The following is a 17,016-nucleotide window of genomic DNA, read 5'->3' on the forward strand; positions in this document are numbered from 1 at the left end:
CAATTCACACAACTACACTTAAATAGTTATGATTGCTCACTGGTTTTGGCACCTTCGTTTCTTGGTGATAGTTCCTGTGAACCTATAGTAACAGCATACCAAGACAATATAACATTATAGATGTTACAGGCTGGCATTGTTCCTATTCTCATGCGCTGTTTCCATGTTGGTCAGGTTTGGAGCATCACGTACCACAGCTGGCTGACATTTGTGCTGCTGCTATGGGCTTGTCTTATCTGGATCTTGCGTGGCAGGTACTGTTACTACCTGCAGCGCTGCTGCATCTTTAAATATGAGTTTTAATTGATTCTTGCTCTATCTATTGAATAATTCCCACAGATATTGTTTGTGTTGTGTCAGTGTTTGTTGACATTAAACTAAACAAACACATTTTATGTTTTAAAGTGATTTCAGCACATTTGTGTAGATTATCATTGCATTGTGATTAAACACACTCTAATGTGTTGTTTCAGGGTTTTGACCTGAATTCAGTTAGCTGTTTTTTTTGCAGACGGCATGCAGCCACACTGTGCTCTCCATTCATCCTTATGTATGGCCTGGCTCTATGCTGTCTGCAATATATCTGGGCCATGGAGCTTCAGCCTGAACTACCCACCACTGTGGGAACCATGAGCCTCAGACAGCTGGGACTGGACAGAGCCCAGTACCCCTGTCTAAGACTGGGAGCTATGGTAAGATACAGGATGACATGATAATGATGTTAAACTTGTCCATGAAGTTGAGTGAACAAACCAGATATAACTGCAGTATGGCTCATCTCAGCACAGTGAGGAATGAACTCAGTTGGTATAGCCTGTCACTTGTTTGCAAAATATCATGAGTTCAACTCTTGGCTGTGCCAGACTACATGAATATCACAGCCAATTGCCATTCGTATTCCTTCCCACAGCACCAGCACTGTAAACATTCATGTAAACTTTCTAGTGGAAATAAGCACATTTAATCTCACATTTGAGATGAGATGAGATGAAATGATAAGAGAAAAAGGATGTTAATGTTATAAATTGAGATAGTGGTATTTTGTTACCTTGACATTGACCTATTTAACTAATGTTCTCTCACATATATCCTTAATATTTACACAGTGCAGTTCCAAAAGTGTGTTCTCTTTAAGGATATTCCAGCACAAAACGCTCTGCTTTTTATTGGTTTTCCAGACATGCACAATACATATCTTGAACAGCCCAGCATCAGGCTTTATATTGTGGTAGTTCATTCAAATCAATTCAATTGTGGTTGGGCTCTTTAGTATAAACCCTACAAAATTTAAATTTGCTGTAGGTTTAATAGATAAGCCCAAAAGGTTCTGTTTATTTAAACAGTGAAAAGATTGGTCGTTTTTGCTGGTTAGAGACATCTCTGTTAGCTTTTCAGAAACCTGGGGAGCTGAATTATTGCTCTCAGTGTTTGTCTGTGTTTTTCCATCTCTTTTTCTCTCCAGCTTCTGTTCACTTTCACCTTCTGGCTGTTGGTACGTCAGTCAGTGAAAGAAAACTTCAGCAAGAAGAGGAAAATGGCCACACCACTACAGGAAGTCACTACTGGAGGTCAGACATCTTTTAAACACACACATACACACATTTCGAAAGGTGCCTTGTGGTTTATGAAAAGGGAGAGGTATGGGGTCTGTCACTTGTGACGGGGCTGTCACAACAAGAGGCCCCACCCTTGGTACGCACATAAGCTCTGCTCTGCAGCCGTCCATATACACAAATATGGGAACAAGGGGCAGGGCCTCAAACAAGGGGCAGGGCTTATACTCTGCAAACGGGTATAATTTAGAATGTAATATCATCAGTATTTTGTAATTTACGTTCCTAAGTAAAAGTTAAATTCTAAACTGAGTAACCTCTCCTAGACAACAATGCAAGTAATGGATGAAATCTGTTGGATACTGGTCTGCATAAGATGACATGTTTGTCTATCTCTATTTTACAGTCCTTACGTTCTCGTACCATGCACAATAGCTTTCTAGTGACCTTTTCTTATGATTTTTAGTGTCAATATCAAACCCCTCTCCCTCTCCTCCTTAACTTCTCATCCTTGTCAGAAGAGGGAGCTAGTAATGAATCAGTGCTGAAGGTCCTTGGAGGCCTGGTGATGAGCTGTTATGCCAAATACTGGATCTATGTGTGTGGAGGGATGTTCATCGTGGTCTCCTTTGCTGGAAAGCTCGTTGGATACAAGATCATCTACATGCTGCTGTTCCTGATCTGCCTCTGTCTCTATCAGGTAAGAATAGGCCTACAGACCATCGATTCGGGTTCACAGTACTCATTTTAAAGGAGGTTCAAGGCACATTTACATGGCTCATCAGATACATATTTATCACCTCAGAAAAATATTTTTGTGGAACCTCATTTTTATTTTTTTTGTGTTACTTGGTTTGTGACCAAAATGTAGTTTCTCAAGTTCCTATTCAAACTGTTATTTGTTAGTTATTTGCACATATATTTCAAATTAAATGTTAATTCCAAAAATCTTTTTCAATGATATTTCTCAGGTGTACTATTCTCTGTGGAGGCGACTGTTGAACATCTTCTGGTGGCTTGTTGTGGCCTACACCATGCTGGTGCTGATCTGTATCTACACTTACCAGTTTGAAGACTTCCCTGGATACTGGAGAAACTTCACTGGATTCACAGAAGAACAGTACGTTCTTTTACAAACACTTGAGTTGTACAGGGGTGGGCAATACATTTTTACAAGGGGCCACATGAGAAACCTGAGCTGTGTTGGATGGCCGAACCAACAATAACTTGAACTTAATTCTGCTCAATATTAATTTTCTCCCAATGTAAAAAGCAAGAAATTTTATGTTTCGATTAGCTGCTACTGGTAATCAGAGGATAAGGATAAGGATATTCTGTAAATATTGATATAAATATATGAAATTGTTTTGTAGGTCAAATAGGACCTAATAATAGAAAGTAATGAACAGTAAAAACAAAAACAATCATTACATTAGTGTTTCATTTTATTTTTGACATGTTAATCTTCACAAATACTGAAAAGTTGTTTTGCAGTATGTTTCAGATAAGCAATTGGTCAACTTTATACAAACAGTAATACATGCTTTTAATGTTTTTCAGTTCATTTTACTTGTTCAGTGGGAAAAATTCAGTCTGTCTTGGGCTTGAACAAGTGCATTGAAATCTGGCTGAATGTGTGAGGTGGAAATGCAAAGGACAGCTCAGAGGTGATCATCAGTGATGGAGGATCTGTATCTGGATTTATTGAACTTAATCACTGAGCATATCTGTTCACATACTTGGGTAGATCCAAAGAGGGCTAGAATCATCCATTGTCACTCCTGCCAGTTTGTTCCATCTCAGTCCCAACTTGTTCAAACATGCATTTACTTCCATGAACAAATCACTCCCAGTTGTTGTCACTTTCATTGACACGCACACACAGCTCTCATCCAAAGCCAGGGAAAAATAGTCAAAGTTGACCACACTGTTCTTCAGCTGAAACTCCAGATTTCCCGCAATGTCCTCAACCCTCCTCGTTACAGTACATTGGGAGAGGGGCATGTTCTGAAATGCTCTTTTATTCTCCGGGCATATTAGTGCTGCAGAGTCCAAGAAACACTCCTCCTAACTCCTAATAAACTCTCCTTCAGAAAACAGTTTACTTTTTTAGCAATTTTGTGGGATATGACATAACTTGTCCTGACAGCTGCATCTCTGGATGTGCAAAAATTTAGTAAAAATTCCTTGTTAATTTTGCAGCTTAGCTAGCAAAGCATTCAACTCGCTTTTGATCAGACAAGTTCTTGTGTTTTTCCTCCTGTTTGGTCACATAGTGGTGATTCAAATTGTAATTCTTGGACACAGCGACCTGTGTACCACAAACTAAGCACACAGCTTTACCTTTGACTTCTGTAAATAAATATTTAGCAGTCCATGTCTTGTTGAAAATGTGGCATTCGGTATCAACTTTTTGGCGTGAGCAGACATTTTGATGGCTAGCTGGCCGGCATCACTTGTAGCTGTTCACCCATGCATGTGCGTCGTTACGTAAATTAAGAAAAAAAATGGCATGCTTTTCAAAATAAAACCTACACAGTTGTATTGTGTGCACAGCATACATATTTTTCATTAATATTCTAATTTATGATTGAACTCACACGGACGCCCACAAAATGCCGAGCTCTGGTCTAGTGTTTTCCCGTACTCTGCTGATACTTCTCTGTCTCGTTTTCTCTCTCTTTCAGTTGTAGGCTTGTTGTGCTGCCAAAGTTTGTGATTTCTATATTAAATATAGAATTCTATAATAATTAAAGCATTACCCCTGGCTAAAGGACTATTTAGCTTCTTATTACTTACTCCAAAATATCCCAAGCATCACTACACAGCCTGTTTTAGGTGGTAATTAGGTCCATGTTATAGGTACAGGGCTCAGGACAAAAATAAAATGTAGGGTCCTTATTAACCCTGTGTTCCTTCCACTCTGGGAGCAATGTGCACAGTGTCGGATTTGCCATGAGCTAACTAAACATGTTCATTCAGGAATAAGAAAGATATACATTTAATACTGAAATAATGAAGGTATAATTGTACCCCTCTGTCCTCAGGCTGGCAGCAATCGGTCTGGAGACATTTGCTCTGTCCGAACTGTTCACCAGTATTCTGATCCCTGGCTTCTTCCTGCTGGCCTGTATTCTGCAGCTGCACTATTTCCACAAACCCTTCATGAGAATCACGGACCTGGAGCATGTTACACCTATACGCAAGTAACACAACCTACATACTCTGACTGCTCATGTCCCATCAAAAACTTTTTGAATACAACTAGGAAAATGTTTTGTTGTTGTTGTTGTTGTTGTTGTTGTTGTATTTCACTCTGTCTTTAAAGAAAAGAGGGAACTCTTGATGGTACTCCATTTATGAGATGTCAAAAGAATAGCTGATTATGCTGCAGATCAGTTATATGTCTTAAACAGGCACTGTAATTTCCTTCTTATCTAAGGCAATATTTACCTAATCACTGTCAAAATAATTTGGCTGACAATGGTTACATAATATATATCATCCATTAATCTTGATTTATGAAATGCTTTTTTACTTTAATAATAGCAATAAATTGGTAGTTAATTATCAGCAGATTTATTTATTTCATTTAAAAGAAAATATACCCTATTACTAGTCTTCTCTAAAATGCTGACTTTTGACTCTCAATGAAGCGAAAATCACAATTATCCTGAAATATGTCTGCTTACAATTAAGATTGATATTCAGACCTCTGCTTTTTGTGTTGGTGTTTCTGTTCATCATTTCCTTATCACCTAGGACTTCCATAGTTTTAGTTTTTCAGTAATGAATGAGACAATCTGCCTCCAGGAAGAAGAACAGTGAGAGGACTGAACAGATTGATTCTGGTAATGTGGGGGTGAACTTTGAGGAGGAACATCTGGTGACTAACATCGATGAGGAATCTGAAGATGAAGGTAAAAAAACACCTGTTGCAGTTTATATGAAAGATACATTTTTACAGTGATTTTTGATGGCCTTAAATTGTCTCATGGATAATACACTTCTATATCTAGGATATTGGTTCACACCAAATCCTTGACACTTGGCATGATATATGCCATTAAAATACGGGATCACCTGCATTTGATGAAATGTAATGCTAAAAGACAGCCTTTCAAATGTAACCCATCTACTTTTTATATATTGTGAATTTTGATTATATCCTGTTGGGGTTGACCAATATTTTTTTTCAGCGGCCATACCAATTAGACTGGTAACTAATATTTGGAACCTATATGCATAGCAGTAAAAAAAAGAAAAAAAGAACGAAAATCTTCGTTACATTTTTTCACCTTTTGTGTTAAATTTTGGTACGTTTGCTGTAACAGACACAGCTCAGCATTGTTGGCCTGCCATTGAACTGGTCATGGCACATTTAGTGGTTTATTGATCCAAGGATCTGCAATTAATCCCCTCACAACAAAACTATCACACAAATAGAGTGGAGGAATCATCCAGTTCCAGGAAAGACCAGCAGCAAGCAAAGCAAATGGTGATCACAATCTCTATAGAATGAAAATGAGTTTCATTCTACAGTAGAAGAGTAGAAGACCTTACCTCTGATTGATATTGCCTGCATTACCAGAGAAAGTAACATCAAAAGAACTGAAAATCAGAGAATTAGAGAAAGAAGGACTCAGTTGATAGAGAATGACCATGAATCTGCTTGCATACTGACAGTGATTTGAAACCTAGTACCTATTATTTTAATACATGTTAAAACATCAGCCATTAAAACATAGCACACACATATAGCATATATAAGAGTATATTTACTTGCATGTTATCACAACCACAGTAAAACACATTATTTTTAACATTCTAACAGAGTGGATATGAAACAAACAAAAAGGGCACAGAGGAACAGGCAGAAGCAAACACAAGGGACAGACGAGGCTGGCAGGCACTGAAACAAAGAAGCTCATGTTAGTTGCAATCAAACAATAATCCTACATTTAATGAGAACCCATTCACAAGGAAATACTGCTCACACTGGGAATGACCAAGAAGAACGCCGGCAAGATCAGGACAAACTGGCAACGAGTAATGTAAAATAGCATGGTTCCTGTAGGGACAGCTCAGGACTAACGGTCCTTTTCAGTCCCTGTTTTCTGCGTGGGCGGTTCCTGGAGAACGTTGTGGAAAAAGAGGGTGGGAAAAGGAGGTCACAGGTTACAAAGGTCACAATCACCACCTTTTTTTCTCTTATGTGTATGTGTGTGTGTTTGTTAAAATACAAACTTTCCCTCTTTCATTAAATATATATTGCGATTTAAGAACAATTTAAAAAACAATAAATAAAGTAAAAAAAAATACATAAAAGGGTTTTAATGCATATTTTACCTTCTTAAACTGCTGTGCTGGTATCTCGTCTTACATCTCACATTTTTATCAATACGGACAGGGGAGTGTTGCAGAGGTGTCTAGGTGGGTCAGTTTTTTCTCCTCAATGATCGGTTTCAGTGATGGATTTGTTTCGACTTGTTGGAGGTATTTTTTTTTTTCGCAAAACAGAATTTCTTACCTGTAATGTCATCAGGCCAGAGAGGTTGTACATGTATTCATTGCTGGTGTATTTTGGGAGTCTGAAGCAAATTTTTAATCCAAGGCTTTGAATCACTTAAAGTGTCTGGAATTGCACTTTTGTTGCATTACACCAGGCAGGTGCCGCATAATCAATTTCTTGAAAAAGATGAGGGAAGGAGTTACACCCGGCGGGCAGTAAATTGACACAAGAAGTATGCTCACAGTAGGGGAGAGTTTAATTCTTGCAGCTATAAGTTCATTGTTCTGGGCATTTTGTGGGTTTACCGCAAAGGTTATTTCATCATATGTAATTGAGCTTTTTATTAGTAGGGCAACCCCACCACCTTTTCTTTGAAGTCTGTCTCTCCTGAGGATGTTGTAGCTTGGTAAGGAGAAGTCTATGTGTGGGGCAAGGAATGTTTCATTCATTGAGGCTGCATGAACATCCTTCTCTTGTAGAATGTGGAGTAATTCTTCTTTATTTGATCTGATTCCCCTACATTTGCATGTAGGGTATTGAGTTGATTTAATTGGTTCATATTATTGTTGTTGTTTGAGAGTATTGTTTATTGTAAATGTTTCTCAAGGCATTTCCAGGTGGCTTCATATTGTACTTTATCCTGGCATAGTGTCTGGAGGTCTGGATGTCAGTAGAGCTGAGAGCAGTTCTAAAATACCCAGCCTAAATCAGCCTGATACACACTAGGTGCGCTGCTGATAAGGTGGGCAGAGCTGAGAGCAGGGACACGCCCAGCATAGGCAGACAGGGGAACAGAAAGACAGACAAATAGCACCAAGGAAAAGGTAAAAAGAAAACACTTTTTTCCTTTTTACCTGGACAAGACAGGTAGGGGACTATAACAGGTACTGCAAAATCCATGTTGTGCCGGAACATGACAATGATGACGGTGACAAAACCAGTATAGGACCCATGCCTACTATGAATATTCAGACCGTGCAGAATGTGGACGTGACAGAATGATAGTGAATGATCACTTAACTGAAAGCTAATAGTGCAAACCTTAAAATGTGTAACTTGCTATGAACTACTCTAATACTCTTTACCATAGTAGCATCTGACACCTGTTCTGGCAATTTTGTACTAAAAAGCACAGAGTTGTTTGTTGTCTTTCTGAGAGTTTATTCTGATGCCTGCAGACAGACTCCCTCCTTGCTGTCTCTAGTGTGAGATGCCAAGAAAGAACCCAGAGCAGGAGAAGTTGTTAGATTATATACAATACATTATCTTTGTAGACAGGATGACTTTATTCTACCATCAGAACAGTGTCAGCACAATAGACATGTCATAATGTGTTGTACAATCAGGACAAAAGGTTCTCTTAATCAGTGCATAATAACAAATGTGGTTTCATGGTCAGCAGGTTATTGCACACGCACACACCTAATCATATGGCATAGTTATTCATTTGGCTTTAAGACAGTGAGTGCTTATGATTGAGTAAAAGAGAAGATGAATAATAAGAATTCCCATTACACACCACATTAATTTAGCCTATAATGCTAATTATCCAAGATTCAGTGTTAGACTTAGGTGGTGGTTCGAACACTGGCCTTGGCAGCCTACTGAACCCCAAATTGCTTCCTGATGCTGTACCATAGGTGTGTGACTGTGTTAATGCTTGTAATGAGCAGGTGGCCTAGCCACCATTGATTGAATGTGTATGTGTTATAAAAGCGCTTTGAGTGGTTGTCAGACCTGGAAAGTGCCACATAAATACAGTCCATTTATTACAATTATGATTATAATTTTAACTATGATTATAATCAGTGGGTGAACTATTGCGAACTATGGTGATGGTGATTGCAAGAATAGCATGCATGCCGGTGTCTTTATTAGATCATACATCCATAATAACCTAATTAAAGCATGACGATGACGATACAGAAAGATGGAAATGCATGGCAAAAATAGTGTAAGAAGAGATTTTTTTTTTAATTAACTGGAGGGCTCTTATTTTTATGTTGATTAACTTTAATATTATTTGTTTATTGTTCTAAATTTTATGTTGACCCATATTCTTTTCACACTGTGTTTAAGATTGTTAAAAGTCAGCAGAGTTATACATCGCACCTGAGGGATGGTCTTTGAGTTATTGCAGCGGTGCATTGTTGGTCTGAAGAAGTTGTTCGTGGCCGGAATTAAAAAGATATATATTCCGACAAAGAAGCTGTCTCCACGCTATTTCTTAGCCTCGCAAATCATGTTTTTAGGGGAGCTCATGTCTCATCAAGGGGAGCCAAGCTCCCCCAGCTCCCTTGCAGTTCACACCCTGATTCTAATTATCGACAGACTTCTCAAAAGACAAGTCCCCTCTTAATGCCATTTCCCTTGCTGATAAATATGAAATACTTAAAGATCAGGACAAAACCCCACCAGCCTGAGACAAAAGAGACAGTAACCTTGGCACATAGTGCAGAAACAGCTAGGGTTAATGAAGGGTTAGTGGAAATACTGACACTTTAACCTTTTTAAAATAAATAACTTTTGGCCAAATGGGAGAGTTTCTTGTGTGAGTTGAACACCCCCACCTCTGCAAAGGAATACTGCCCACAGGTAGTAACCAGCATCACACTCACGGATGTCAATGTTGGAGATGTGGTATGGCCCCACAGGCCACTCCCAATCTACGGCTTGTGAAGGAATCTTTCTGTTTACCCCTAGATTCCCTGCCACAGATCATACTGACCTGTACTACTCTCTGTCACAAGTCAGTCTTGTGATTGTATCTTTCTGTTTCCCCCTAGATCCCCTGCCATAGATCACACTGACCACTGTCTGTGTCTGTGCTCTCAAGTTGCAGTTGAATCAGAGGGAAGTGACTCATCTCTTCTTGATCATTCCCGATGTGTCACATTCGACCTACATCAGCAGTGATGTCCTTGTCAGATAGGGTACCCAGCTGGACAGCATCAGTAACTTGTTATGGTCGCTCACAAGAGTTTGAGGTGAAACCACCTGCTCTGACCCACAAAACATGAAATCAGGACTAACAATTCCTGAAGCCTGCCAGGTAGCCAACGGACATCACATTGTTGTGCCTGCCAACACAGAGTGTGCCCATATGCAGGAACATGCTACCTCATATACCATAATCATTCACAGTCACTTTTCCAACATTACCCCTCTCCTTTGATCTAGGCCTTTCCATAGAAGCCACTGCTCTAATGGGGCTATGCTCTCGGTTCACCTACATAGTAATGCAGAACAACACTAGAGAGATGTACTGATTCCCAAATCCACATTGGGCTGAATTATCAGCACCATGTTCCATGATTTTGAATTAGGCAAATCCTAGTAAGTGGGTCCATTCTCTCTCTATTGCTCCCTAACCACCTGACACACAGGTGGCTTACACCAGTCTAACAATGGCCATTGCTATCTTTCCTGCCCTGACACTCAACAACTACCCCATTGGACATGTCAACCTCACTGGCAGCAACCAAATGGTCCTTCAGGTTGTCAAAGTCCTTGTCTGTTGCTTCCAAACCAATGTTAACCTCAGCAGGACACCGAAAGCAAACAAATCCAATGAAGGACACCAGCAAACAAATCCAATAAAGAGCAAGCAGGAATCCAAAGTCCACTAAAGAGGCAATTGGTGGACCATGTGGAACCATGTGGATAGGTCTAGAGGAGCTGATGGCCAAAGAGGCTGGTGAACTGAACAGTATGGAAACAGGGTGGGTGGGCTGATGGAGGTTAACAGACTTTTAAAACTTAACCATAGAATCACTATCATGATCATGAGGATGGATTAAAGGCATCAAAACAGATAGCTGGTCATTCTCTTCTTGTCATATCAAATGCTGAATGAAACCCAAAAACAGAACACAGAAAATGTGGAATGTGGAATGCAGGGTTTGACAGTTTGTGAAAACACAGGAATAAGAATCAGAATCAGAATCTGAAATTGCTTTATTGCCAGGTTTGATTTTACACATACGAGGAATTTGTTGTGGTGAAGTTGGTGCAGACACATCTACTAAAAATGAAAGTACAAAATATAACAATATAAATATATATACAAGTCTGTTTTTTGTTTGTTTTTTTCTGGAAACACAGTCTGTTTTTTTTTTTTTTAAAAAAAAGTCCAAACTGAGCGTTAATGTAATGCATAGAGTTGTGTGTGTCAATGTGGCAGGATGAGGCAGAGGTGGAGTGTGAAGAGTGTCGGGGGGGTTCCGGGCCCTGTTGATAAGGCTGACAGCAGACGGGAAAAAACTGTTCTTGTAGCGTGAGGTTTTGGTCCTGATGGACCACAGTCTCCTGCCAGAGGGGAGCATCTCAAAGAGTTTGTGTCCGGGGTGAGAGGGATCAGCCACAATCTTTTCTGCACGCTTCAGGGTCCTGGAGGCGTACGGGTACTGGAGAGATGGGAGATTGCAGCCAATCACCTTCTCTGCAGAACGAATGACACGCTGCAGTCTGCCGGGTGCCGCTGCAGTCGATAGTGTTCAGATCCTGAATGCTAAGGCAGTGGAGAGTGGCAGGTTGAATCACAGCAGTAGAGAGAGGGAGAATGTGGCAGTGGTATGCTCTAGGCAGTCTGAGGTGGAGAGGGAAAACAAGAGAGTCAAATCCATGAAGCACAAAAAATTTCTCGCAACAACAAGCACAAGCACAGAGTAGAGCCCAAGAGTAGATACCACATCGGTTAAGGTGAAGATGTAGCAAAGAGCCAGTGTTTATATGCTGCAGTGGTGTTTACTTTATGAACCTCAAGTGTGCAGGTAGATACACAGAGGGAGGGAACAGGCAACCACACTCAGACAGAAACCAAAGCCCCATTTACACGTACACAGATATTTGAAAAATGGAGACATTTCCCTTCATTTGTGCCCCTCGCTTACATGCAAATGGAGAATTCGCCTCTGAAAATGATGCATTCTAAAAAGTCCGGCCAGAGTGGAGATTTTGCTGTCAAGCTGAAAAAGGAGTCCTATCGGGCCTGGTTGACTCATGGGACTCCTGAAGCAGCTGACCAGTACCGGCAGGCCAAGCGTGCGGCAGCTCGTGTGGTTGCAGAAGCAAAATCTCTGGGAGGAGTTCGGGGAGGCCATGGTGGAGGACTACCGGTCGGCCTCGAAGAAATTCTGGCAAACCGTTCAGCACCTCAGGAGGGGAAGCAGCTCTCTGTCAACACTGTTTACAGTGGAGGTGGGGAGCTGTTGACTTCGACTGGCGATATTGTCGGATGGTGGAAGGAATACTTCGAGGATCTCTTCAATCCCACTGTCATGTCTTCTGTAGAGGAAGCAGAGACTGGGGACTCGGAGGTCGATTCATCCATCACCTGGGCTGAAGTCACTGAGGTAGTTTGCAAACTCCTCTGTGGCAAGGCACCGGGGGTGGATGAGATTCGCCCTGAGTACCTCAAGTCTCTGGATGTTGTAGGGCTGTCCTGGTTGACACGCCTCTGCAACATCGCGTGGCAGTCGGGGACGGTGCCTCTGGACTGGCAGACTGGGGTGGTGGTCCCTCTGGGACCGGAGCGTGTGTTCCAACTATCGGGGGATCACACTCCTCAGCCTCCCTGAGAAAGTCTATTCCAGGGCACTGGAGAGGAGAATCCGGCCGATAGTCGAACCTCAGATCCAGGAGGAACAATGCGGTTTTCATCCTGGCCGTGGAACACTGGACCAGCTCTATACCCTCCACAGGGTGCTTGAGGGTTCATGGGAGTTTGCCCAACCAGTCCATATGTGTTTTGTGGACTTGGAGAAGGCATTTGACCGTGTCCCTCGCGTCATTCTGTGGGAGGTGCTCCAGGAGTATGGGGTTGGAGACCCTCTGCTGAGGGCTGTACAGTCCCTGTACAACCGGAGCAGGAGCTTGGTCCGCATCACCAGCAGTAAGTTGGACCTGTTCCCGGTGCATGTTCTCCAGCAGGGCTGCCCTTTGTCACCAGTTCTGTTTATTATTTTTATGGACAGAATTTCTAGGTGCAGCCAGGGGCCAGAGGAGGTTTGGTTCGGGAACCGGCAGATTTCGTCTCTGCTTTTTGCGGATGATGTTGTCTTGTTGGCTCCCTCGAGCCAGGACCTTCAGCATGCACTGGGGCGGTTCGCAGCCGAGTGTGAAGCAGCTGGGATGTGAGTCAGCACCTCCAAGTCCGAGGCCATGGTTCTCAACCGGAAAAGGGTGGCTTGCTCCCTCCAGGTTGGGGGAGAGTTCCTGCCTCAAGTGGAGGAGTTTAAGTACCTTGGGATCTTGTTCACGAGTGAGGGAAGAATGGAGTGTGAGATTGACAGGCGGATCGGTGCAGCGGCAACAGTAATGCGGTCGCTGTATCGGTCTGTCGTGGTGAAGAAGGATTTACCGGTCAATCTACGTTCCTACCCTCACCTATGGTCATGAACTTTGGGTCATGACCGAAAGAACGAGGTCCCAGATACAAGCGGCTGAGTTTCCTCTGCAGGGTGGCAGGGCGCTCCCTTAGAGATAGGGTGAGGAGCTCTGTCACCCGGGAGGAGCTCAGAGTAGAGTCGCTGCTCCTCCACATCGAGAGGAGTCAGCTGAGGTGGCTCGGGCATTTCTATCGGATGCCCCCTGGACGCCTCCCTAGGGAGGTGTTCCAGGGGGAGGTGTTGAAGTGACTATGTTGCTCGGCTGGCCTTGGAACACCTCGGGATCCCCCCGGAAGAGCTAGAGGAAGTGTCCGGGGAGATGGAAGTTTGGGCGTCCCTGCTCAGACTGCTGCCCCCGCGACCCGGCCCTGGATGAAGCGGGAGAAGATGGATGGATGGATGCATGAAATAGATAACAATAAACATTTCCATATACTCCACAATACAGAACACCACCACCCACATGGGCACTAAATACATATACACAGGGAGAAAAGGCTTCAATACTGCCAGCTGCACGAAAAGTCTGTACCTGTAGACAGGAGAACAGAAAACTGTGCTGGTTCAATGGCTGCAGATTGTGGGTCACATCCAAACACACCTGTATCCCATCAGCCCACACCCATACAATCACCTCATGTGATAGCCACACCCAGAAAGCCACACACACACACACACACACACACACACACACACACAGAGACAGACAGACACACACACACACACACAGACACACACACACACACACACACACACACACACACACACACACACACACACACTCAACCAGTAATACTACTACAATCAATAGAATAATAAATCACTGCAGTCCAATAAATAATAGTCACTGCAAGCAAATAAATAATAATCACTGCAAGCAAATGAATAATAAATCACTCCAGTCATTCAGGCAGATACAGGTTTACCCTGTTACAGAATACTTGTACATAAGCTAGAGAGCAGTGGAGCAGGGGAGGTCACAGAGAGACAGACTGTGACAGAAGCATTCACTCCCTTTTGGTGAAGTTATCATTTATATGATTAAGAAAGTTTTGAATGATGGACTGACAGGAAAATCATGTTTGTATTTTGTCTTTTCTTTCTAATGGTAGGGTTAATTTCACATTGTTTTATTTTAGTGTTTTAATGGGTCATCATGGAGAACTGATATGCAACTTCTGCACACAAACCCATGATTAAACTATTGGAATTTTTATGAAGGAAATATTTTCTTCTTTTGGTTGAAACAAAGGAAGGAGAGAGCCTTCAATGGTGGTAAAAACCACTGGAGGAGGATAAAAACAGCAGATGCCTTTTTTGCATTCTCTTGTTTGCTCTTTTTACTTTTCGCTTGTTACTCTTCTCTTTTGTTCCGCTCTTTTTGCATGTCCAGAGCCTGTACTTTTGCCATGTGATCCAGAGTAACTTTGCCTATAATACATAACACATGTCGCCTTTATTTTTACAAGCCAAATCAATGCAAGACTGAACTAAGAGAGCCAAAGTACCTTAGAAGAACCCTATATTATTTTTTATCCATTACTGCAGTTTCAAAAAAGTCATAGTACTATGAGAATAAAGTCATGACATTTTGGTAATAAAGTCAGAATTTTATGAGAATAAAGTCAGAATTTTTCGAGAATTACTGAAGTAAACAAAATAGGCAAGAACAAGCCCTATCAACCATTGCGTGGTGCCGTGCTGCACAGTCTAACATGCTATACTTTAAACGTTAATTGAGCGGTTTTGCTCATCAAGAAACCCCAAGGTTAGGGGTACAGTGAAGTTACTTGTCATTCTCAAGACAAGAATTATGACTTTATTGTCCTAATATTTCAATGTAATTATCATAAAATTCTAATTTTATTCTCATAAAATTACTTCTTTATTCTTGTAATATTTTGAGTTTATTCTTGTAAAATTATAACTTTATTGTAATAATTTGACTTTTTTTCTCATGACAGAACGACTTTATTCTCATAATATTATGACTTTATTCTCATACAGTTACGACTTTCCATGTGACCCTAATACTCCATCGTAATCCACAGATCAGTGGGGTTTTTTTTGTTTTATTTTGTTCCACTTTGACCATTAGAGTGTGATTATCTGTCATTTAATTTATCCTGTCTTAATAGATGGTAAGTTAATAAATTCTCATTTAGACTAAGTTGTTGTCCTGTGTATTCCTTTGAAATAGAGATGGACATCAATTTAATTGAAAAGTCATAACCTTTGATATCAGACCATAAACTATTTATGGTGGAGTGTGGAGGATGATTTGATTTCTGTTTTTCAATTGATGTTTGTTTTTCTGTTTCTCCCATCTACCCCTTATCCACTCACTCTCTTTGTTCTTCCATCCCATTTCTTCCATTGCTCAGTGGAACTGATGCCCAGTAAGTGGGGTCTGGTGATGGACAGGTTGCTGGTTCTGTCCAGAAGGTTCTCTGACATTCTCACCAAAGTTCAAGTGTTTCTTTGGAGGCTTCTGGAGCTCCACATCCTCAAGATGGTGGCCTTCTTCTCTGTCTGGGTTGCACTTGAAGAGGTAAAGGCAGGGAGTATGGGTTTTATGTAAAATAATTAATGACACTGCACAGCAAATTACATGCCTTTAAATTGACAATCAGCATTTTGAATCTGTGTCGTCTGTGTAAGTCATGTTAATTATGCTATTTTAAAGGTTATTTATTGATCTATCTATCTATCTATCTATCTATCTATCTATCTATCTATCTTATTAGTTTGTTATGGCTTGTTCACAATCAAACCTTCAAACCTTATCAGCAACCATGGGCTCCTCTAAGCAGTTGCCTAGAGCTAAAATCTGGCAGGAGAAAGCAATAAGAAGATAGCAAAGCATTTTCTGGTTACCCTTTCCTCAGTTTGTAATGTAGTTTAGAAATGTCAGTTAACTGGAACAGTGGAGGTCAAATTGAGGTCAGGAAATGCTTCTGAGAGAACTGCTCATTGGGTTGCTAGAAAGACAAAAAAAAACAAAACAAAAAAAACCCTGTTTGACTGCAAAAGACTTTCAGGAAGATTGAGCAGACTCTGGAGTGGTGGTGCACTGTTCTGCTGTGCAACAGCACCTGCACAAATACAAGCTTCATGGAAGAGTGATCAGAAGTTAACATTTCCTGTGTCCTCACCACAAAATTCAGCATCAGAAGTTTGCAATGGAGCATCTAAAAAAGCCTGCTGTATTTTGGAAACAGGTCCTGTGGACCGATGAATTTGAAATTTTACTTTCTAGCTGCAATGAGCAAATGAATGTTTAGAGGAAACAAGATGCAGATGGTCATAGTAATTGTAAGTACGCTGGGATGTGGGTGACGTAGCATATAGAATAAGAAAGTCTGTATATGGAGGAGGTGAGGTGGACTGCTTTTCCTGTCCCACGTGAAACTGGAAAATGCTGACTTATTTTAACTCACATAATATACTTACGTCACATCACAAATGTAACACTAATGTGCATTTTTTTAATGCAAACCATGATCTTTTCCAAAACCTAACCAAGTGCTTTTGTTGCCTAGCTCTGACCAACTAGTTCTGG

The 17,016-nt window shown here is 41.2% G+C and overlaps 1 protein-coding gene across 3 annotated transcripts in view; it reads left to right on the forward strand.

Moving 5' to 3' along the window:
- The window catches only part of piezo1 (piezo type mechanosensitive ion channel component 1 (Er blood group)), a 209,035-nt gene that overhangs the window by 85,544 nt on the left and 106,475 nt on the right, over positions 1–17,016 (forward strand). For all 3 annotated transcript variants that reach the window (XM_076743050.1, XM_076743051.1, XM_076743052.1), the window contains exons 11-18: positions 175–254; positions 512–692; positions 1,463–1,568; positions 2,072–2,253; positions 2,525–2,673; positions 4,601–4,759; positions 5,367–5,473; positions 15,839–16,005. In XM_076743050.1, coding sequence (XP_076599165.1) covers positions 175–254; positions 512–692; positions 1,463–1,568; positions 2,072–2,253; positions 2,525–2,673; positions 4,601–4,759; positions 5,367–5,473; positions 15,839–16,005 — 1,131 coding nt within the window. The remainder of the gene's footprint in view (positions 1–174; positions 255–511; positions 693–1,462; positions 1,569–2,071; positions 2,254–2,524; positions 2,674–4,600; positions 4,760–5,366; positions 5,474–15,838; positions 16,006–17,016) is intronic.

This window comes from Chaetodon auriga, chromosome 11 (assembly GCF_051107435.1).
Source record: "Chaetodon auriga isolate fChaAug3 chromosome 11, fChaAug3.hap1, whole genome shotgun sequence".
In the NCBI taxonomy this organism is placed as follows: Eukaryota; Metazoa; Chordata; class Actinopteri; order Chaetodontiformes; family Chaetodontidae; genus Chaetodon; species Chaetodon auriga.